Source organism: Crocodylus porosus, unplaced genomic scaffold, assembly GCF_001723895.1.
Source record: "Crocodylus porosus isolate Cpor-Errol unplaced genomic scaffold, CroPor_comp1, whole genome shotgun sequence".
Classification (NCBI taxonomy): Eukaryota; Metazoa; Chordata; order Crocodylia; family Crocodylidae; genus Crocodylus; species Crocodylus porosus.
This window is the reverse complement of record NW_017728949.1, coordinates 29,952,583-29,972,341: the sequence shown is the minus strand read 5'-3', so window position 1 is coordinate 29,972,341 and position 19,759 is coordinate 29,952,583. Positions and strand designations below refer to the sequence as shown.

The 19,759-nt window shown below is 39.0% G+C and overlaps 1 protein-coding gene across 4 annotated transcripts in view; it reads right to left on the bottom strand.

Moving 5' to 3' along the window:
• Nucleotides 1-19,759, bottom strand: part of COL5A2 (collagen type V alpha 2 chain) — a 171,656-nt gene that overhangs the window by 22,547 nt on the left and 129,350 nt on the right. For all 4 annotated transcript variants that reach the window (XM_019553807.1, XM_019553808.1, XM_019553809.1 and 1 more), the window contains 16 exons: nt 16,330-16,383; nt 12,100-12,198; nt 11,607-11,651; nt 11,387-11,485; nt 10,472-10,525; nt 8,373-8,480; nt 7,626-7,679; nt 6,340-6,438; nt 4,454-4,507; nt 3,176-3,274; nt 3,005-3,058; nt 2,846-2,899; nt 2,459-2,512; nt 1,856-1,909; nt 1,430-1,474; nt 882-980 (listed from right to left, as the gene is read on the bottom strand). In XM_019553807.1, coding sequence (XP_019409352.1) covers nt 882-980; nt 1,430-1,474; nt 1,856-1,909; nt 2,459-2,512; nt 2,846-2,899; nt 3,005-3,058; nt 3,176-3,274; nt 4,454-4,507; nt 6,340-6,438; nt 7,626-7,679; nt 8,373-8,480; nt 10,472-10,525; nt 11,387-11,485; nt 11,607-11,651; nt 12,100-12,198; nt 16,330-16,383 — 1,125 coding nt within the window. The remainder of the gene's footprint in view (nt 1-881; nt 981-1,429; nt 1,475-1,855; nt 1,910-2,458; nt 2,513-2,845; nt 2,900-3,004; nt 3,059-3,175; nt 3,275-4,453; nt 4,508-6,339; nt 6,439-7,625; nt 7,680-8,372; nt 8,481-10,471; nt 10,526-11,386; nt 11,486-11,606; nt 11,652-12,099; nt 12,199-16,329; nt 16,384-19,759) is intronic.

Sequence of the window (19,759 nt, the reverse complement as noted above, 5' to 3'; positions counted from 1 at the left end):
TACATGGTAGATATGGTGTGTGCTGTGACAGACAGCAGTGTCACCTTCTCAACAGCTCAGCTGGTAATGTCCCTTCATGCCTTCTTTGTTTAAGAAGAGCTTGAACTAATGAGAGAGGCTGCTTGTTTTCTGATGAGGTGATAAATGCTGGGGCCTGGCCACAACCCCTCAGCTCAGCTCTGTGGAAGGGAATGTCTGTACAGTTACAAAGTGATTTAGCCTAGCCAGGTTAGACTAACCTGCAAAGATTGAATCAATTCAGACTCAGGCTTTTTTGAATGTCTGTCCCTAGCCTTAATGTCAGACTAGTTTTCCTGAAGAAAATTAGATCAGCCTTCAGCGTGTCATTTACTAATATCTAATTGGGTATTGCCAAGAATAGAGATTCCTTGACTGCGCCCTGCTTTTCAGAGCTATGCTACTTATGCACACTGTAATAAATCTGGTGGCAGCATGGCAATTCTACAAAATGAAGGGATCCCATGTCACAACCAATGCAGCTCTGATCTAAGACTGCCTGGAGCAGCACAAGATATCTACCATAGGAGTAGCTGCGAGCTGATTACATTTCCTTATGAGACTCAGACCCATGCTTAATTCCGTATTGTAAACAGACAAGATTCTCCCAGAATTTTAGGAACCTCTGAATCCCTTATTTCAAGAAGCTTTATCAGTGTAAATTGAATGAAAAACATAATGCCTCATTATAGTGTGATTTCTGCATTATATTAATTTTTTTGGTGGAATAAATTCAATGAACTTTGCAGAAGCACTGTCCTCTTGCAGGTCTTATGCAAATAAGATGACCTTTTATAAGAATATTCCAACCAAAAAGATTTGTAAATAAAATAAGAAAAATGCATGTCTCTTGTATAATGTACCTTTGGACCATCAGGACCATGACCTCCAGCCATACCCTTTTCACCTTGAAGTCCTGGTGCACCTGGTTCTCCTCTCTCCCCTGGATTGCCACGTTCACCCTATGAAACATATATTGTGAATTATCTGGTAGTCTGCAAATATATTTAATAGAAAAAATCATAAATGTGCTTGAAAATGGAAATACTGTTCAAATAGACAACTTCTGTTCAGGAAATGCCTTATGGAAGGGCTGAACAAACAACCAAGCCAACCTTTTTTTTAATCTTTAGAGATACATAATGTGATAAAGCTTTTATAATAATTGCACCTTTTTCATGACATATACCATAAAATTTCTTCATTTCAAAGATTTCAAAATGCTTTACAATAACTGAGCTCTGTGAAACTATTGTTACTGATAATTCCACAGCACCAGTATTATAAGTAAAAATGAATATTTTTTTAAAATAATTTTATGAATGAGTAAATTAAAAGTTGCTTCAGATCACACAGGTTATCAGTGCCACAGTAGAACCCCAAAGGCCAGGTTTGGGAGAGATATACTTACTCTTGGACCTAATGGGCCTACAGCTCCAGGATCCCCAGGAACACCCTGTGAAAAAGAGGAATAAGAGTTGGAAATAAAGTGTTATTCAGAACACGTTTTTAGGTATGGAAAATAGATATAAAAGATTTTAGTAGTCTGCAGTGGTGTGAATGCAAGTGGGGAATTCCAAATGCAGGCTGTCCATGAAAAAAGAAGATAATTTAATCAAATCCAGATTTTGCACCCCTTCTTCATGCTGAGTATCTTACTCAATGAATAGTCTTCAGAGACCTTTTTGCAGAATATGGCAAAATTTCCTGTGATTCAGAGTGGGAGAACCTAGCCTAAAGAGAACTGGAAAGTAATAATTCAAGAAGGAAAAAAGTAAAACCATTTTATGAAGCAAGCAAAACTCAGTAAAGTCTTGTTGAGTTACAAATATCTCACCTGATCTCCTGGCTTTCCTCCTTCCCCTGGAGGACCCGGTGTCCCTGGCAAACCCTAAAAGACGGAAAGGTCATTGTGCATATAGATTAATTGAAATAATATAATTATTGTTAGTTTCACATACAGTAGTTTCACACACAGGAAAAAAGGGGCATGTTTTGTCCTCAAAGATCCCAATCAAATTTCTGGCATTCCAGAAAAAGGAGACACAGCTTCTCTTTCTTTTTATATCTAGTCATGTGCAGTGTGTATGTCTAAGACCTTTTTATACAAAGATCTTGTGGTTTGATTCTGCTGTCCACAGTACTATCAAAGCAACTAAAGTGTTCATCTCTTGGATATCTGCTAAATTGAAACATGCTCTGTGGTCTCCAACCATTCTAAAATTTTTCCACATCAAAATATGAAATGGTAAATAAGCGTTTTTGCTAACCAAGATGCTTAATGTATAGCCATAGATGGAGCTAAGATCTACTAAATATTCTTAGAAACACTATCTTCGTTATGTAGATTTTTTTTAATATCACTATTTCGAATTTCTCAGATTACAAAGAAAAAAGTGCCCTAATTATTTTGGTGGGGGAAAAATGCTGTTATACATACCTGAAAGCCTGTGGGGCCTGGAGGACCTTGTTCTCCTCTTTCCCCTGCTAAGCCCTAAAAAAAGAAGAGAGGACTGTACAGCGTAGAAATGTAGCCAGGTTCCATGCATGTATTCTCTACCTGAAGGTTCATATCTACTAATACAATATATTTGCAATGATTTCTTATCATTGTTATTTATTATTGTTTATTCCATTTCAAGAGAAAAGTGAAACTTGGACAAGACCAAATTAGATCTTTTTAAAATCCTGGGCTAAATTACATGCTGGTATAAATGGCCTAAACTCTGAGGTCAAACATTAATCTGCAGGTGGAAATCTATGCAGAAGCAAAGGTTGGGTAGACAGAGAGAGAGGCAGAGAGACAGATGTTGAAAAGTTGACTTACAGGTGGACCAACAGGACCAGAAGGGCCAACTTCACCATCTTTACCAGGAGCACCCTAAAGCAACATAACAAAAGAAGAAAACTTCTTGTATAGCAAACAAGCATAATAAAAAAATATATTTTTGTATAATCAATAAAAAAATATAAAAATAATACTCACTCTCTGCCCTGGGACACCAGCATTGCCTGCTTCTCCAGGTTTTCCAGGATCACCCTAATTTGAAAGAAAAGTTTTAATTTTAGAGATTATTTTCCTCCATGTAAGTATGTTTGCCTCTGAAAGTAAAGCTAGCTAGATAATTAAATGCTGATTAAGAAGCATTGTACTCACACTGCTGCCTTTTGGTCCTGGAAGACCCATGCTGCCTGGCTGACCCCGAATACCTATTGATCCTGCTGGGCCTGGACGTCCATCTTCTCCTGGTGCACCCTATAACAGTCATTATTTATCATATGATGCTACAAATATTCTCTGCTGTTTTCCCATGAGTTTTTTGTTCAAGTAGCTTCAACGTCTATTAATTCTCCGAAGACTCAGAAGCTCTCTTACTGACATTTTTAAAAGTCTTCCCATTTAATTTACTAAGAGAGTATGGACCCTGCATTATTTTGAAAGAATAACTGCCTTAACATGGTATCAAAGTATTGGACAAATATTTTGTTAGAAGTTAATAACTGCCTAGTATGTTAATAGTCATTTCCAAAAAGAGCACAGCAAATAGGATCTAGGACTTTTATAAGAAGAGCAGGGTGCAGGGCCCAGGACAAATCAGCTCATGTGTGGCCCTGCCCCTACTCCAATCCCACACGCCCTAGATATGAAGAAGGATGGCGGTGGCTGGGGGTGGTGGTAGTGAGTGGCCGGACGCGAAGCCAGTGATGATGGCACAGAGTCACCACGGCCACTATGCCTGACTCCAGAGGGCCCCCCAAAGCATGGGACCTGGGGCAGTCACCCCAATTCGCTCCCACACCAGGGACGGCCCTGTTTACATGTAATCAAAAAATATCTTGAAGTGTAGCTGTTACTAACAATGGTATTTAGTTCTAAAATTTTTCATTTCATAATTTAAAAAATTAAAATTATATTTAATTACTTGCTACAGATTTCTAACTTTTAATATTTCCTTTGTTATATTTTTACATTCTTAACGGTAATTATAAATACTTCTGTATTGCTATATTCTTTGTTTGCTAGTATTGTGGTAAAAATGAACAATTTAGCATTTGAATATCTGATATGGCATTACAGGCAGTCTTGCTGGAGCTAAACAGTCAATATAGGAGAATTATTAGGCAAAAATATTCTGAGTTTCTTACAAACCTGAGGACATACTGAATGCACTAGGAACTGCATTTCTTACGATAGCTGTTATTCAGTATATACTTATATACCTATACAATCTAGGAAAACTGATTTGCAGCAAATCATTAACTTAGTAACACTAATTAACTCATTAATAGGTGGCATTTAGATGGACCTGCTCACCTGAAGAAGTTATAAAATCACACGTTGATATGGGTAGCTTCAAGGAAAGGGGCTTTCAAAGTATTGAAGTATTGAAGAAAAAATAACTGTATATCTCCTTCTCACTCCTAGATTACTCACCAAAGGACCAAGTTTTCCTTCAGGACCTTGAACACCTGGATTTCCTGTGAGACCCTAAAAGATTAGTATAAAATTGATATAAATCTATGCATATGCTTCTAATTCACACCAGAAAATTGTAAATGAATTCAGAAGCTGCACTCAGTATCTGATTATCACACTAATACCAAGATATTTTTCACTTGGGTGGCAATACAAATGAGAAATCATTTCACACTACCCTTCCATAAAGGCTTCTCCTCACCAACTGCATCACCAAACTCCTTATCCTTATCTTAAAAGTCATGTACATTTTCTGCTCTGTGTCTTTCTGTTTCCCCTATTGCTGCTTACACTCCTCTCAAGCCTCCAACTGTGATGGCTAGAAAATGATATTTATTGATTTGCTTTTGGGAATTGGATTGAAGATAAAGTAGATATGTATTAGAATAATGGTCCAGGGGGATGGCAAGGGTTAATTGGTCTCTAAAAGCCTGTTTGTGGCAAAGTTTCCTTCAAGGGCCGCTGTGTCTGGAACAGGTGTAAACAGGCTGGGAAACATGAACAGTGTACCATAACAGGGGATAGGCTTGCTGCATTGGTGCCAGGTCACATTGACTAGTTGCAGAGCCCTTGGGATTTCCAGTTTTGGAGATGAAATAAATTAGGAAGCTAGAGCATGCTCAAATTAAGATGCATGCATGTGATGGGCTTGGGAAACAAAGGAGTATGCTGACAGAACAGAATATGTACAGTATGAAGGCCACAGGAAAAAAACAATCAATGATACCCAGGAATGAAGAGTCATCAGAGGAGAAAAAGAACACAAAAGGAGGGATTTCAGAGGAGCAAAAGGTCCCTGAGTGGGACAATATAGGCCACCATGGACAGAGGGCACACCACCAGTCCGTTTCACCCATCCCCCTGGGGGTGGAAGGGAGGGGGGGGCTTGGCCCTTGACCTCCAGGCTGCTGACATCTGACATTCAAGAAAGAACCACAGGGTGAAGCTCACATACTGGCCAGATGTACCTTCCCTCTGTAAACCCTAGGACTGATAAATATAGAATCATAGAGGTTATTTTGTTTGCCTTGCCTGCATTTTTCTTGTCTGCTATCACTGTGTATCAATAAAATTTGCCTATTATTGAATGGAGAAGTCATGGTCGGTCTGAGGGTTTGGGTCCACTGGGTCATAAATCCAGTGCCAACACACTGGTCCATCCACTTTATCTGTCCCACTCTCCCTTAGTGTTCTGTGTCACTCCTTATTCTTGGAACTGATTTTCTCTCCTTGTTTGAAGCATTCAAATTCCTCCTCAAACATTTCTTCTGTAAAACCTTACAACAGTATGTGCTGCACTATTAAAAAACAATACACCAATTTAGTGAGGCTTTGAAATAGAGCAGGGTGCAGGGCCCAGGGCAAATCAGCTCATGTGTGGCCCCGCCCCTACTCCAATCCCACACACCCTAGATATGAAGAACGATGGCGGTGGCTGGGGGTGGTGGTAGTGAGTGGCCGGACACGAAGCCAGTGATGATGGCACAGAGTCACCACAGCCACTCTGTCTGGCTCCAGAGGGCCCCCCAAAGCACGGGACCCGGGGCAGTCACCTCAATTCCACCTTGTATTTGTTACATGCTCACATTTCTCTGGACTGAACTGTCTGATTTAGATATAGACCATGACCTTTTGAAGTTAATTGGAATCTTCCCTTGACTTCAATGGGAAGAGAATCAAATTCTTTCCACTGAATTCAAGGCCAGGTCTTTGATGAAGGCATTAAAGCTAAAAAAGAAGTGATTCCTATATGTAACTTTTATAACAATTTTTTAATCCTGGAAAGTTTGTCACCCTCCCACAAATGAAAGGTGTCAGGACATCATAATATGTTATTTCCTTACCCTAGCACCTGGGAGGCCAGGTTCACCTGGACGCCCAGGATCTCCCTGGCCTCCTTTAGGACCAGAAGAACCTGCTGGACCACGCTCCCCCTGAGCTCCCTGAAATGATATCAAAGCACCACAAGTCAGACAATAGGTATAACAACAGTAGTAACATAAAGCAAAAGAAAAATGTATGTGTGTGTGTGTGTGTGTATTCTATTAGCATCATTTATCAACATTTTTCCAAAGTACTCTGAACCAAACCTTTAAAATGTAGATGTGGTGTCTTGTATAAAATTAACTAACATAGCTCATTTAGAATTCTTAGAATCCTATAAAGAAGGTAATAATCTATGGACCTGCTAGACATAAATGTGTCTACATCAGGGATGCTAACCCCCCAGCCTACATTCCAAATCTAGCCGTTCCAAAGTCATGGCATCCAGCTTGAGGGCTTTCCACCTTTCCTCCACTGCCAAATGTCCAAGCCCCACATGGGCAAATTGAGGCTAGGCCACATCCTCTCCCCTGGCATAGCTGGACTACCCCCTACCCCCTACAGAGTCAGATCCGGGCTGGGCCATGTCCTTCTCCCCCTCCCCCCTGCAGAGCTGGAATGGGCCCACTGTACCCACTCCACATTCTGGATCAGGTCCACTAGCTGGATCTGGCCTACAGTCAGACCAGGCTATGTCTACCTGGCCCACAGAGCAAAAAGTTTGAGAATCAGTGATATAGCTAAATTTACCAGTATGTAACTTATCTATTAGGCAACACAAAGAAGAATGGACTTTTCTGGTCAGAAGAATAGTCAAGGAAGAGATATTCTGCATCTAGGAAATATTCTGTTTTCAAATGATCTCTCCTAACTATACAATTAATCCAACAAAAGATACCATCACAAACAAACCTTGTCTCCAAAGGCAGTAGCTTAAAATGCAGTGCAAAATACACCATAGGTTTGCTGGTGCTCAATGATTCAAGATAAGCCCTGAGATTCAAAGGCAGAGGCAGAGTGTCTGCAGTGTGTCCTTCTCCTCTGCTCTTATCTATACCATGTTACAGGGCCATTTTGGTGTTTAAAGACTTGTTGGCCCAAGAGGACCTTCCAGGCCTATGTTCCTGTATTTCTTCCCCTGGTCTCAATGTATTTAAGAGCCTACTGCCATATGGTATTTCCTTTGGCGCCGCTTCCAGAAATTTAACAGCTTTACCCAATTTCCACAGCAATCTTCTCACTTAAATGTTCTTTTGTCATATACATCTATGCATAATCAATATCTAGATGCTTTATATTATCATACCTTTGGTCCAGGCAAGCCATCAGAACCTGGAAAACCACGGTTACCAGGAGCACCCTGTGAAAAAAAAAAATCAGATAACTCTCATTATCAGCTTGGTTTTTAAAGGATTTATAATGAAAAATCTGATTTTATAGGGTTTTGGAACTCGGTTTATTTTCTTACAAAAGCATTTTCCTCAAATCTGTTCCTCAAATCTGTTCTGTCGCTTTATATTAGTGACAAAATATTTAAGTATGTATCTTGCACATTTAAAACCTTTGTGCATCTTGAAAAGCATGTTAGCCTGTGAATAACTCCAAGGTTATTTGCATAAAAATGCCACCTAATCAAGAATGTCCTGTTTTATCTGTTCTACTTCTATCTTTATCTCTATATGTGTGGAGTGCCATTCTGCTATCAAAAGACTTGATGCACAAATTAACATGTTGAGTTATAAAGTACTGTATAAAAAGCCAGACTTTAATCTCCCTCCCAAGATAAACACAAACAAAAGGAAGTAGGTGGCATTCAGTGTGGGTGGATGCATCTTTCCAGGTCTAGTTCTGCATCACAAAAGAAAGTATCCTATCTTTTCAAACAATTGGGTCATAAAATTACTATCCTCCAAAACAGCCCACAATAGCAGTTTTCAGTATTAAAAGTTTGGCTTCACCCATCCCTCACTTTAAGGAAACTCTCATTCAGGTCCATATATGTTTTGCACTATGGAGGCACATCATTAGAAAAATGTACATTTGCTTTTCTTACCCTTTCTCCAACAGGACCTGGTGGACCTACTGACCCTGGATCACCACGAGGGCCTCTTTTCCCTTCTTCACCCAGTGGTCCAATAGGACCCTGAGAACCTTGTGGACCCTACAGAAAATATTTGAACATTTAAAATAAAGAAAATAAACCATTTATGGAGGCCATATCAAACCTTGTTTCTTCTAGCATAACCATAAACATTTACCCAAGCAGCAAAGACCAAAACTGAGTGGCTAGATTTTGAAATTTTTGAATTAGTTACAAAATGGAATTATTCACACCCATATTTTTCTTTCTGAAGTGTTTAGAAACTAACATTTGAGTAGGAGATGACTTGTGAATGGATTGTATTTCTGAAATTTGGTTTCTTGTAATTATATTTTTGCTTGTGTTTGATACAACACTATATAATTGTGAAAAGTATGACTCACCAAGCAGGCAACTTTAAGGAAAACAAACGTAAAGGTTCAAATAGCTTATGGATTTCACCAGTACATATAGGACATGATACTTGACTAATGTACAACAAGCCAGACTTTAATGACCATTCTTTTAAATGGCCTTAAGCAACTGATAGTACAGTCAAGTCAGTACTCAAGGAACCATTATGAAGGAATTGGCAAGTTATTACTGACCTCAAGCGAACACAAACTTACATCTCATGTGGCTATGCTTTGGATAGTCTTCTTATAACGCTAAGGCCAAGTATGCATTGTTACATTATCAGATCTACCAGTATTCTTTGATACTGTTGATCAGAAGGTGATGCTCAGTCATCTGTGAGCCCATCCTGGATGGACTAAGTTGCTTTTGAGTAGTTTTGCTCATGCAGAAGGTTCTTACGGGCAAGCTGCTGGTGGTGCTCTAGGGCTCTCATTCAATTAAACAGAGTTTAATTACATTACCGCTAAAATTCAGCATTTATGTCACACATTTGGTTCTGGCTGTGAGATACTCAGTGCTGCATCACTATCAATCTACTATATTTTATCATATACAAGATGCCCTGGAAAATAATATACACCTTGTTTCTGAAAGACAGAATGAAGAAAAAAGATCTTTCCAGAGTTGTGACTGTACAGAGTAGGAACACAGACTAATCTTCAGCTGATTCACCTGCCCTTTCAGCTGACTCACCCTCCCTAGGTGCTGCTGAAGACTAGTCTCCATAGGTGGATCTATGATTCTGAAAAGAGCTAAAGTGTTTCCAAAACTGTGAAATAGGAGGAGAGAGACCAGAAGCAACTAGCAGTCAGCAAAACTGCCCTATAAAAGGTTATCTTGATTAGTAGAACCTCAACTCCATTAAAAGGAAAGGCAGTCATTGACACTTGTGGAGTGAAAAAATATGAGCCATTAAATTAACTGACTCCCTTAGCTTCCTATTACTGCCAAAGCTGCTGCACTGTAGAGCAAAAATCAAGGTAGCGTGCTTCTATTCTGGGCAAAAAATCAGCTAACCCACTTAACACATGCACCCCAATATGGTGAGGGGAAAGCAACTTTTGCAGAAAAGATGTGAATTGTATGGGAGAAAAACAGTTCACTAGTATTTATTCTAAGTATCTGTCCAGTATTTTTCATATTAGACAAAGACCAGTGGACTCAGATGTCCACAAACAACAGCAATCTCTCTCTTCAGACCTCGAGATCAGAGAAAACCCATCTTATGGCTGGTGTGGAAGTTTTGGGAGGTGCTCTAGATGCCTTATATGGGTAGGTCTATATTCATGTATTTACAAGACACAGCATCCTACTATAACAGACTCACACTGCCCTATAAAAGGTTACATTGATTAGTAGAACCTCAAGACCATTAAAAAGAAAGGCAGTCATTAACACTCTGTGTCCACTCTGTGTATATTAATTCCCAAAACAGAAACATTGTTGCTTTTGACACCTGAGGAAGTTAAATTGGTTGGGGGATTTCTGTCAAAATGAATTTAAATGGCCTGCCCTGCCATCCATTCACAGCACCACCTATGTCAGAACCAATGACGATAAGTATTAGATATGTTAGAGAATATAATGTTATGTTCAAAATAGCAATGTCCACATGATTTTTAATTCTGATTCAATCATGAAATTCATAGACTTACAGGTTCACCTTTAGGACCCGCTTCTCCTTTGAAACCTGGCACACCAGGGTCTCCCTAAAAATAAATGAATTAATACTGTCAGCTGCCCTATATGGACTACCCACGTGCACAGTCTTAGCACATTGTTATAGAAGATAAACTGCAATAACTTTGGCCTGAGTGAAAGAGACATAAGGTAGTATGGTTTAATTTCTACCTACTTCAAGGTAAGAGCACACTCACAGGTATTTACCCTAAGCCGCTAACACATAGAAAAGCCCCACTACCACTAATCCTGTAGTATCTGTACATATTTACAAACCCCATGTAATTACCTTCAACAGTGTTAAAATGGGTTCATCTCAAAATTTCTCATACAATACTTCTCTGAAAAAATATGTGATAAAGACTAAACTAACTAAAGTTATTTTACAAAAGACATCAGAAAAAAGGGGGGAGATGTTACAAAAACAATTTAAGCATGATTACTTCTTGAATATTTTGGCTGCCTGTGGCAATAGAAAACTACTCCATCTGGGGAGCTAGCTGTGGCTACATTTCAATATATTCATAGTACATTATGTTTTCTGCAAATATGATTATTTTTTATGTAATAAAAATTCAAAGTACTTAATAAGTCTCCATATCTGGAAGTAACTACAAGCAGAAGCCCTATGTTCTTGTGTAATGATGACCAACATAATTAAATCAGGCCCAGCCTGTGTACAGGTCTCTGCCTCTCTGTAGTGACTTTCAAGATAGGCTAAGAAAGAACCTATTATGTTTCAGAATACATATAAGGAATTTATGAGCACTGTGTCTTGGTATACTCATTAATATCTAGCAGTCTATTGATTAGATGTGAAGGAATCCCTCTTCCATTACCAACATAGTTGCTACATACTGTAATTTCCATTATGAAAAAAACATTCTTACGGCTTGGCCTCGTATTCCTGGAGGACCAGTACTGCCTTGAGGTCCTGGAGAGCCAGGTGGACCTGATAAGCCAGGTGGGCCAGAGGTGCCTGGAGATCCCTACAAAAGGAATGTGATACAAAACTCAAGATGAAGTACCTATATTAAAACCTGCCTTAAAATCTACATTAGAAACAGAATCCATACACAACATTCCTTACACAGCTGATTTGTAACTTACTGTTGGGCCTTTAGCACCAAGAGAACCATCCGTTCCTTCAGTCCCCTAAAAATAACAGAGAAATCATTATAACAAATTCTGATAAGGAATATGTCAAAGGTGGTATATATTTGTAGACCTGTATTTCTGCCTTGTCTCAAAGGCAGCCTCAGGTCTACAGGCTCTGATCCTGAAAACATGCATTTGCTTAACTTTAAAGATGCAAGTCAATAGGATATTCATATGCTTAGTTAATCTCATACATAAGCATTGAAAGGATCAGAGTCCACATCCACAGATGCAACCTTTAATCTGAAAGTATTTTTTGCCATATATCAAAAAGTTATTTGCCAAGCAACCACTACACAGGCACAAATGGTATCTTTCCTTTTTGAAAATTACATTTCAGGTAAGTTTGTTACATATCAAAGAAATGTACAAAGGCCCCTGACTTTGTGTAGACAGGGTACTAACATGCTGGGAGCACTGAGCAGCAACAGTTTCATAAACTTACAGGAAGACCTGATGATCCTTGTGGACCTTGTGGCCCTGTTTCACCTCGTTGCCCCTGTGGGCCTTCTGGACCACGTGGACCTGTTGGACCTGCATCACCCTAACACATCATAAGAGAAAATAATCAGATTTCTTTGTTTCATAAAGAATCACTTATAGTAATAGAGGAAATACAGCATTTATTAGATAGCAACCAAACATAAACTTATTCATCATTTAATCTCTCAGAAACAAATTCTAAATATAGACCCAAATTCTGCCTATAGTTTCTTTGAAATTTTACCTCTTTGAAACTAATCAAATTTAATTCCTAAGTGTATTCAAATACATATTTGTTTTATTTCAGAAGAAAAATAGCATGATATGCAATAAAAGTTGTCTAAAACATATCACCAGAAAAATGGTTATTATATTATGAAGGAAATCAAAACGTAAGCAGGATGGTAAAAAAAATATCTCAAAAATCTATCTTTTTTTCAAATTTTTCATCTTGTTCAGCACTGATTATAACTAAGATATAAAACTCCATATAAATTAGAATTGATAAGAAAAATACATCTTCACACAGTATAATTTAAGCTATTATATAGTTCCCAGCTACAGCCTTATATTGATGTAAAGAGATTAAAAAGAATTTAATACTCTATATAGTTAACAGTCCAGCTATATTACAAAATAATGAACATTATCAGTTAGAGACCATGGGACTAAGATAGAGCATTGATCTATTCTGATGTGTCTTCTTGTATATATCCTGACCTTTAACCTTACATAGTCTGAGAGCCTTTTTTGATTAAGGTACATTAACATTGTATCTCCAGGCTTAACAGTTAGTCCTGGACACAGACAGTGCCTATACACGAGCAGCAAGGCTGCTCCAATGAACTGTAATTACAGCACATCTGAACAGACTCGATTAATCAAGTCTGCTGGAACGTGGTAAGTACTGTGCTCCAGCAGAATCCAGCATTTTGTGTATCAGTGTCCCTGCACTGAGAAATGGTAGGAGGGGCACTTTAACTAAAGCTCTTTCAACCAGCTTTAGTTAAAATACCCCGCCACCATTTTTCAGCACAGGTATGCTGATTGTTCAGCGCAGGGACACGAGCTGCTCCAGGAGCTTTAATTAGAGTGGCTCTTGGAGCCACTGTAATTAAGGTGCCCCTTTCCTCCCCTCCCAGAGCCCATGTATAAACATCCAAAGATTCTTTGTGATATAAAGATGATCAAGGCAGGATCATCCTAGTCTAAAGCACCCTACAAAAATACCTATTTAACCAGTTCTTAAAAATGTCCAAAGCTGGAGATACCACAAGCTCTCTAAGTATCTTCTGTTTAACCATCCTCATTTTGAGATAGTTCTTTTTACTTCAGGAGAAGTTTCACAACTGCAGAATAGAGCTGAAGGATCACTTCCCTTAACATGAAAGTGACACTTAAATTAATAAAGCCTGGTATACTAATTGGCATTTTTTTTGCAGTAATATCACCGTACTGTCTCATATTCTATATATGATCCCCAGGTCCTTTTCTGCATTACTGCACTCTAGCCAATCATTTCCTACTCTGTGTTTGTGCATTCAATCCCCATGTTCCATCCCCATGAAAGACTGTCCACTTGTCCTCACTGAAATTTATGTGATTAATTTTAAACCATGCCTTTTCTCTTCTCACTGCAGAACCTTTAAATATTTATTTAGATACTTTGTTTAACGATAGTCCTGTTTTTTTTTTCTGACATAAGTTAAAAGGATCATTTAATCTTACAAATTATACTCATTGTCTTGTCAAGACTTGATTCCAGGGAATTGTTTTGTGAATGTTGCCAACTGTATAAACTATATAAAACATCTGCAGGCTTTGACTGCCTAGCTAACTGACAGATGGTTCTTATTTTACAATAATTTTCCTACTACACATATGGGTGTGAGGTACTAAACTGTAGCAATTTGGGAACGAAGTGGGGAGGAGGGGAATCTTGGCTGTCCTCAGACCCCAATGCAGATGTGTTTGCATGGCTGTAGTTAAAATGTTGAGCAGCTTCTTGAAGTTTCCAAAGCAGGCTCTCAAATACAGGGACTATATATGACACAAGTCTCCCTTTTCAGCTGAGCCATGTTAATACAGACATGTAGCTCTGATTGATACAACCACCAAATCCACACCACAAGCATCACTGTAAGTGGAGAAAGCAGGATGGGGCAGAAAATAAAATCAAGAACAAAATTAATGTGTTGCAAAATAAATCTTAAGATAATGAGGGATAGTTTAGAATAAAAAAGCATGGAGAGAAGGATGAGGTTAAAAAAAAAATAAAAAAAAAGGGGGAGATGATGGCAATTGCTTTAAGAAGTACAGTCAAGGACTGACTCATCTACTAATCCTTTACAAAGCAGGCTTGAGAGGAGGACTTTGACACAGAAAGTTTATGATTTATTAAGTTTATGAAAGTACATTAAAGCCCACCAAACAGTTGTTATAATTTTCTGCAGTTCTGTTAGTGTTCTGTGGAATGTGGAGTCTTACAAAGCCCCCAGTTATGCATGCCATAATGTTTCTGCATTTCATAACAGAGACTTTAACATTCACAAAATGTCATTTCCTTATTGTTAAAAAGGAATCAAATATTTTTTCATCCTTTGAGTCTTTAGTTTGCATATATTATAAAATATTAGGGATTCCAGTTCTTCAAGTATTGCATTACATTATTATTTTACAATGCAGGTTCAAATTTATATTCACGAAATATTAATGTCTTGTAGTGACAGTCATGAAGCACTAGATTTAAAAATGCGTTTCTCCCTCTCTTAGTCCCATCTTTCTTGTTGCTCATTGAGTTATACATCAAATGTGATCATCTTGTTTGAGAAAGGGCAGAGGTATGAGACACTGGCAAATCAGGAAGGCTTCTGCTTCCTAATTATATACAACTTTGTGCCAGATCATGCAACTTGCTGCTACTTTCTCTCTAATGAGCCATCTGATTCCTTGGGAATCAGGAAATTAAAGCCCACTCTTCCCCCTTCCATGGACTGAGGTGAATGCAAAGAGTAATCCATCTCTCTTCCTGCTGCAGTAAGTTTTCTCATGCAAAAAGTGAGGAAATGGGGAAGTCATTTGGTTCTCTTACTCAGGATATTATATGAACATTTAATTGTTTCTTGCATATGTCAGAATTTGCTCCAGTCTGCCAGTCACCATCTGCCCATTTCCTTTTGAGCAATATAGCCATGTGCTTTCTCTAAAAGGGTCAGGGAAAAGTCATGGAGGAATGTTTTCTCTTAAAAAGTCCTTTGACAAAATTCTTATTAAAAAAGTATACATGGGAAAAATAGCAACTCCTTGGAACCTGAGGTCACCTGTCTGAGCTGCATCATAACTGACATCTGTAGATGTCTACTGTACCTAAATGTCAGATAACAGGTATATGATAATAAATTATGCAGAAAAGGAGAACAAGAATTGTTATATGAGCAGAATATGAAAAAAACTGTTTGTTTTTTTAAATAAGCAAACACTCTAAATAAATTCCAATCTTGTTGAATCAATGGAGTTGTAATAATCTTAAAATCCTCCTGACAGAGTTTTACATATACTTTCCAAAATAAAGGGATTACCAGAATATCCTCAGTTTTAACATCTGGAGGTTTTAATCTTTTCCTATTCATTTAGCCAAATCACCTCTCTTGTAGCAGCTTTAAAGGATGTTTACTATAAGCCTAGAGATCGGACAAAGTTAACTCGCATGAGAGCACAACTGCTTTACAACACTATTTTAATTAATCAAACCTCCTCTGTGTGCTAGATTATTTTGCTCTTCGTTATCCTTTAGTGCAGTCACATCAACTTCACATCAAAACTGATACTTCCCCCCAGCTGTCAATTTCCTAGGGTATGGATCTACAAACCCAACTCTCTCAAGCTACCGGATATCACAGCCATACAGTTTAACATAGTATTCTAGTTAGTGGTTGCTTTAACAGTGTTTTTCTCACTTCAGTTTAATTTCTTCATCTATAACTGGTGTCCATCAATGGCTTCTGCTTCATTACAACTTTTGCTTCACCATCTAGCTCCAGATGGTAATTAAGAGTGAAATAACAACAATCTATTCAGACTTTTTTGTGCATGAAGCAGAATTCAGGTACTCTCAGATTTCTTTTTTAACTCTGGGGAACTGAAATCTTTATAGGGTAAAGAAACTTTTCTTAAAAAAATCAACTTTTCTTACCTTCATACCAGGAATGCCTGGAAAACCAGGAGAACCAGATAGACCAAGAGGACCCTACATAAGACAAATCAGGTATAAGAGGCAATACAACCATATAGCTTCCCTGGTTTAAAGGTATTAGTTAATCAAAAACATTATAAGAAAAACCAAATAGTCCTATTTTCCTAAAAAAATTTTCCAACACTCATAAATTTAGCTTTATTTATTATAAATTGATTGCCACTTATAAATGGAGTGTTTTAGTTAAGTACTTTATATTAACATTACCAATATTACAGGTCTTGATTCATTTATCAACTTCCAACCTGCAATCGGCTTGTATAATAAAATTTTCCCAGTGTAAGTTTTTGTTGAAAATACATCAGTTCATCTTATTATACTCTTGCTACTGTGGAAAGGTAATAAAAGGACAAGGCAATCAACAAATCTGACTCTGACTTTGCAATCATACAACTTCTACTCTTGTAAAATATCCAGTGGACTATGTCCTATTAGGCAAACATAACACACGACTCCACATAAACAGATGGCTAATGCTAACCAAAGATTAAATCTAGTCCATGCTGACATACCTCTATTACACATATAAGTTAACAAAATATGCAGATGATAACATTCAAATGTCAGGACATATTATTAGTTTGCTCAGTGTTGTCCCTAATTATAATCATACTAAGTATATTAAAAATTGTATTCTATTAGAATCCCGCTGAATCCTAATTTTAATATTCATCCATACTACCAGGGATTTATGATAAATAATTCTATCAGCCCTAGCATAATTCCACTAAGACATAAAATATGCAAACTAAGCTCCACATTGCACTTGATCTGCCCATGCAAAACCTAATTTGGGCAGCAAATACTCCATGTTGTCAATGGGACCCAAGACACTAAGGAAGAAACCCAATCCTTGTCTGGTGTAAAAATCAAGAGCACTTTGTGCTCATAAAAGAGTTGTGCTGTACTAAATTTTAAAAAATGTATATTTTGATGTATGATTTTCAGCATCACAAATATCCTTTAAGACTATAACTTTGTAGGGGTTGTTGTTTGTTTTTTTTACTATTTCTGCACAATAAACTGATCCATTTACTGAACTATTCAGTTTAAAGGGTGCAGAGCAGAAGGAAATCATCTCTTTTAAATCTAGCAGAATTAAACTACTAAAAAGAGGAATTCATAATATGCTTTGCATTGTACCAGCTGTCTTTTGTGCCAAGTGAAATGGTGACAGGCGGAAGTATACCTAAAGGCTGGATATTAAAGAACTAGCTACTGACATTCTTTAAAGAAATTATAAGCAATTTTTCATTCACATCCCAAATAATTAGCAGAATTCATTTGCAGACTCAGGCCATGTCTAGACCACAGATATGCTGTGACCAGCATCAGCACCCTCAAAAACAGCAAGTTGCTCTGCATGTATTATCGTGTAGGTGCACACACAACCAGAAGCAATGTAGCTTCATCTGCACGGTGAAAGGCAGCCTAATTAGTACAGCTGAGATGTAGTACAGAGCCACATAGCTACATTGCTTCCAGTTGGCATGGCCACAAACAGAGCAGTGCAGCCCATTTGTGGATGCTGTTGCTTGGCACTGTACATTTGTGGTCTAGCCACTGCCTGAAAGTTCCATGTCCTGTTTCCTTTCTGTAAAGCTATAAAGACAAGGAGTGGGCTTCAGGAATCCTTTCATCTTTTGCTTCCTTGTTCAGGAACAGTAAGATAGGTTTCTTAAGCTATCTCTGCAAATAAGTGGAGGAAATATCAGGGCATGCCTATGCCACGTATCAGGACAAAATTAGGGAGTACTAGAGTAAGTCATGCCAGCACTGCTTGCAGACATTAAAAAAAAAAAAAGCGCTTTACTGGAAAAAACAGCACATTACTTCGATCAAGCTCTGCAGTGTCTGCATACATTGGGAGCTTCAGTGGGGCTTTTGGGGGCTTTCATCTAAAGCTGATTCAATCAGCGATTAGAAAAAAGCACCAAAAAAGCTTCACTAAAGGGCCTGATCCATGCAAATGTCAGGTGAACTTGATCCCACTAATGCTCTGCCTCATCTGGGCATGTGCTGGGCTTGTCACAGGACTGCACAGAGTTTAAAGCGCAATTTTTTTGTTTTTGTTTTGTGGTTTTTTATATCTGCAAGCAACCTCAGGCCCGCTCTGTGCATGCTACCTTCAAAAATGAATGCAGCATAACTGCTTTAGTGCAGTGCTGGCCACCTACCAAAAAGACCCTCAGAATAACTTACAGGTAGATACCCAGCAACCACTAAAGTAGCTACATTATACTAATTTCAGTACCCGCATCCACAACCCATGCCCCCTCGTGTCAGCTGGCAAGTGGCGGCAGAGCAGCGCCCCTACTCCCAGCAACAATGCAGGCATGGCAATGCTGGGAGCGGGGTCCATGCCCTGCTACCATTTGCCCCCTTCCACCTGGAGAGAGCTGCGCCTGCATCACACCCCCACCCCCCGGCCCTGCACTGGCTTGGTAAGCGGCAGCAGAGCAGAGCCCCCACTCCCAGTGCTGCCACACCCACATCCTGTGCCTTCCCACACCACTTCTCAAGTAAGGCACCCCCCACCCCAGCTGGGCAGCTTGTCCCAGCCCCAGCCTCAGCCCCAATCCCTCCCTGCCCCACACTCCTTCCCTCCCCACTCCCCCAACCCCAACAGACTTACCAGCTGGAGGCAGCTGTGTCAGCTGCCTGTTTAACCTATGGCCGAATCTCCAAAGCGGCACCAAAGCCAGATGTGATTTGGCCAAATTGAATCAGGACGGTATTTTGAATCTCTGAATCAAATCACTGTCCTCCGAATCAGCCAAATCCAAATCCGAAGCAAATACTTGCTGTTTTGCACAGACTTAGTGTCTATACAGTGGGCACAGTTTGTTTCACTGGGGATTCACTAGGTGATAGAGACATCTCCTTAATGTTTGCAGAACCTGAGGTAATACAGACCTCCCCTTAGTGTCAGCAGGGGCACTAGGCATCACATGGGTTCAGGCAAGGCAAAGATAAAGTTATGGTCCTATGCCATCAGAAACTGATTAATAGCCTAGGCTTATATTTACAATGGAAGTTAGATTAGCTGGAATTCTTCTAATGATAAGAAAACACATAAAGCACAGTTTCATAGTTTCTAGGGTCGGAAGGGACCTGAGCAGATCATCGAGTCCGACCCCTTGCCATGGCAGGAAAGAGTACTGGGGTCAAACGACCCCAGCAAGGTGTTCATCTAGCCTCCTCTTAAAGTCCCCCAGGGTAGGAGCCAGCACCACTGCTCTTGGAAGTTGTTTCCAAATCCTAGCTGTCCTGACCATGAAGTAGCGCCTCCTGATATCTAGCCTAAATCTACCCTCTGCCAGCTTGTGACCGTTATTCCTGGTCACTCCTGGCAGTGCTCGGGGGAACA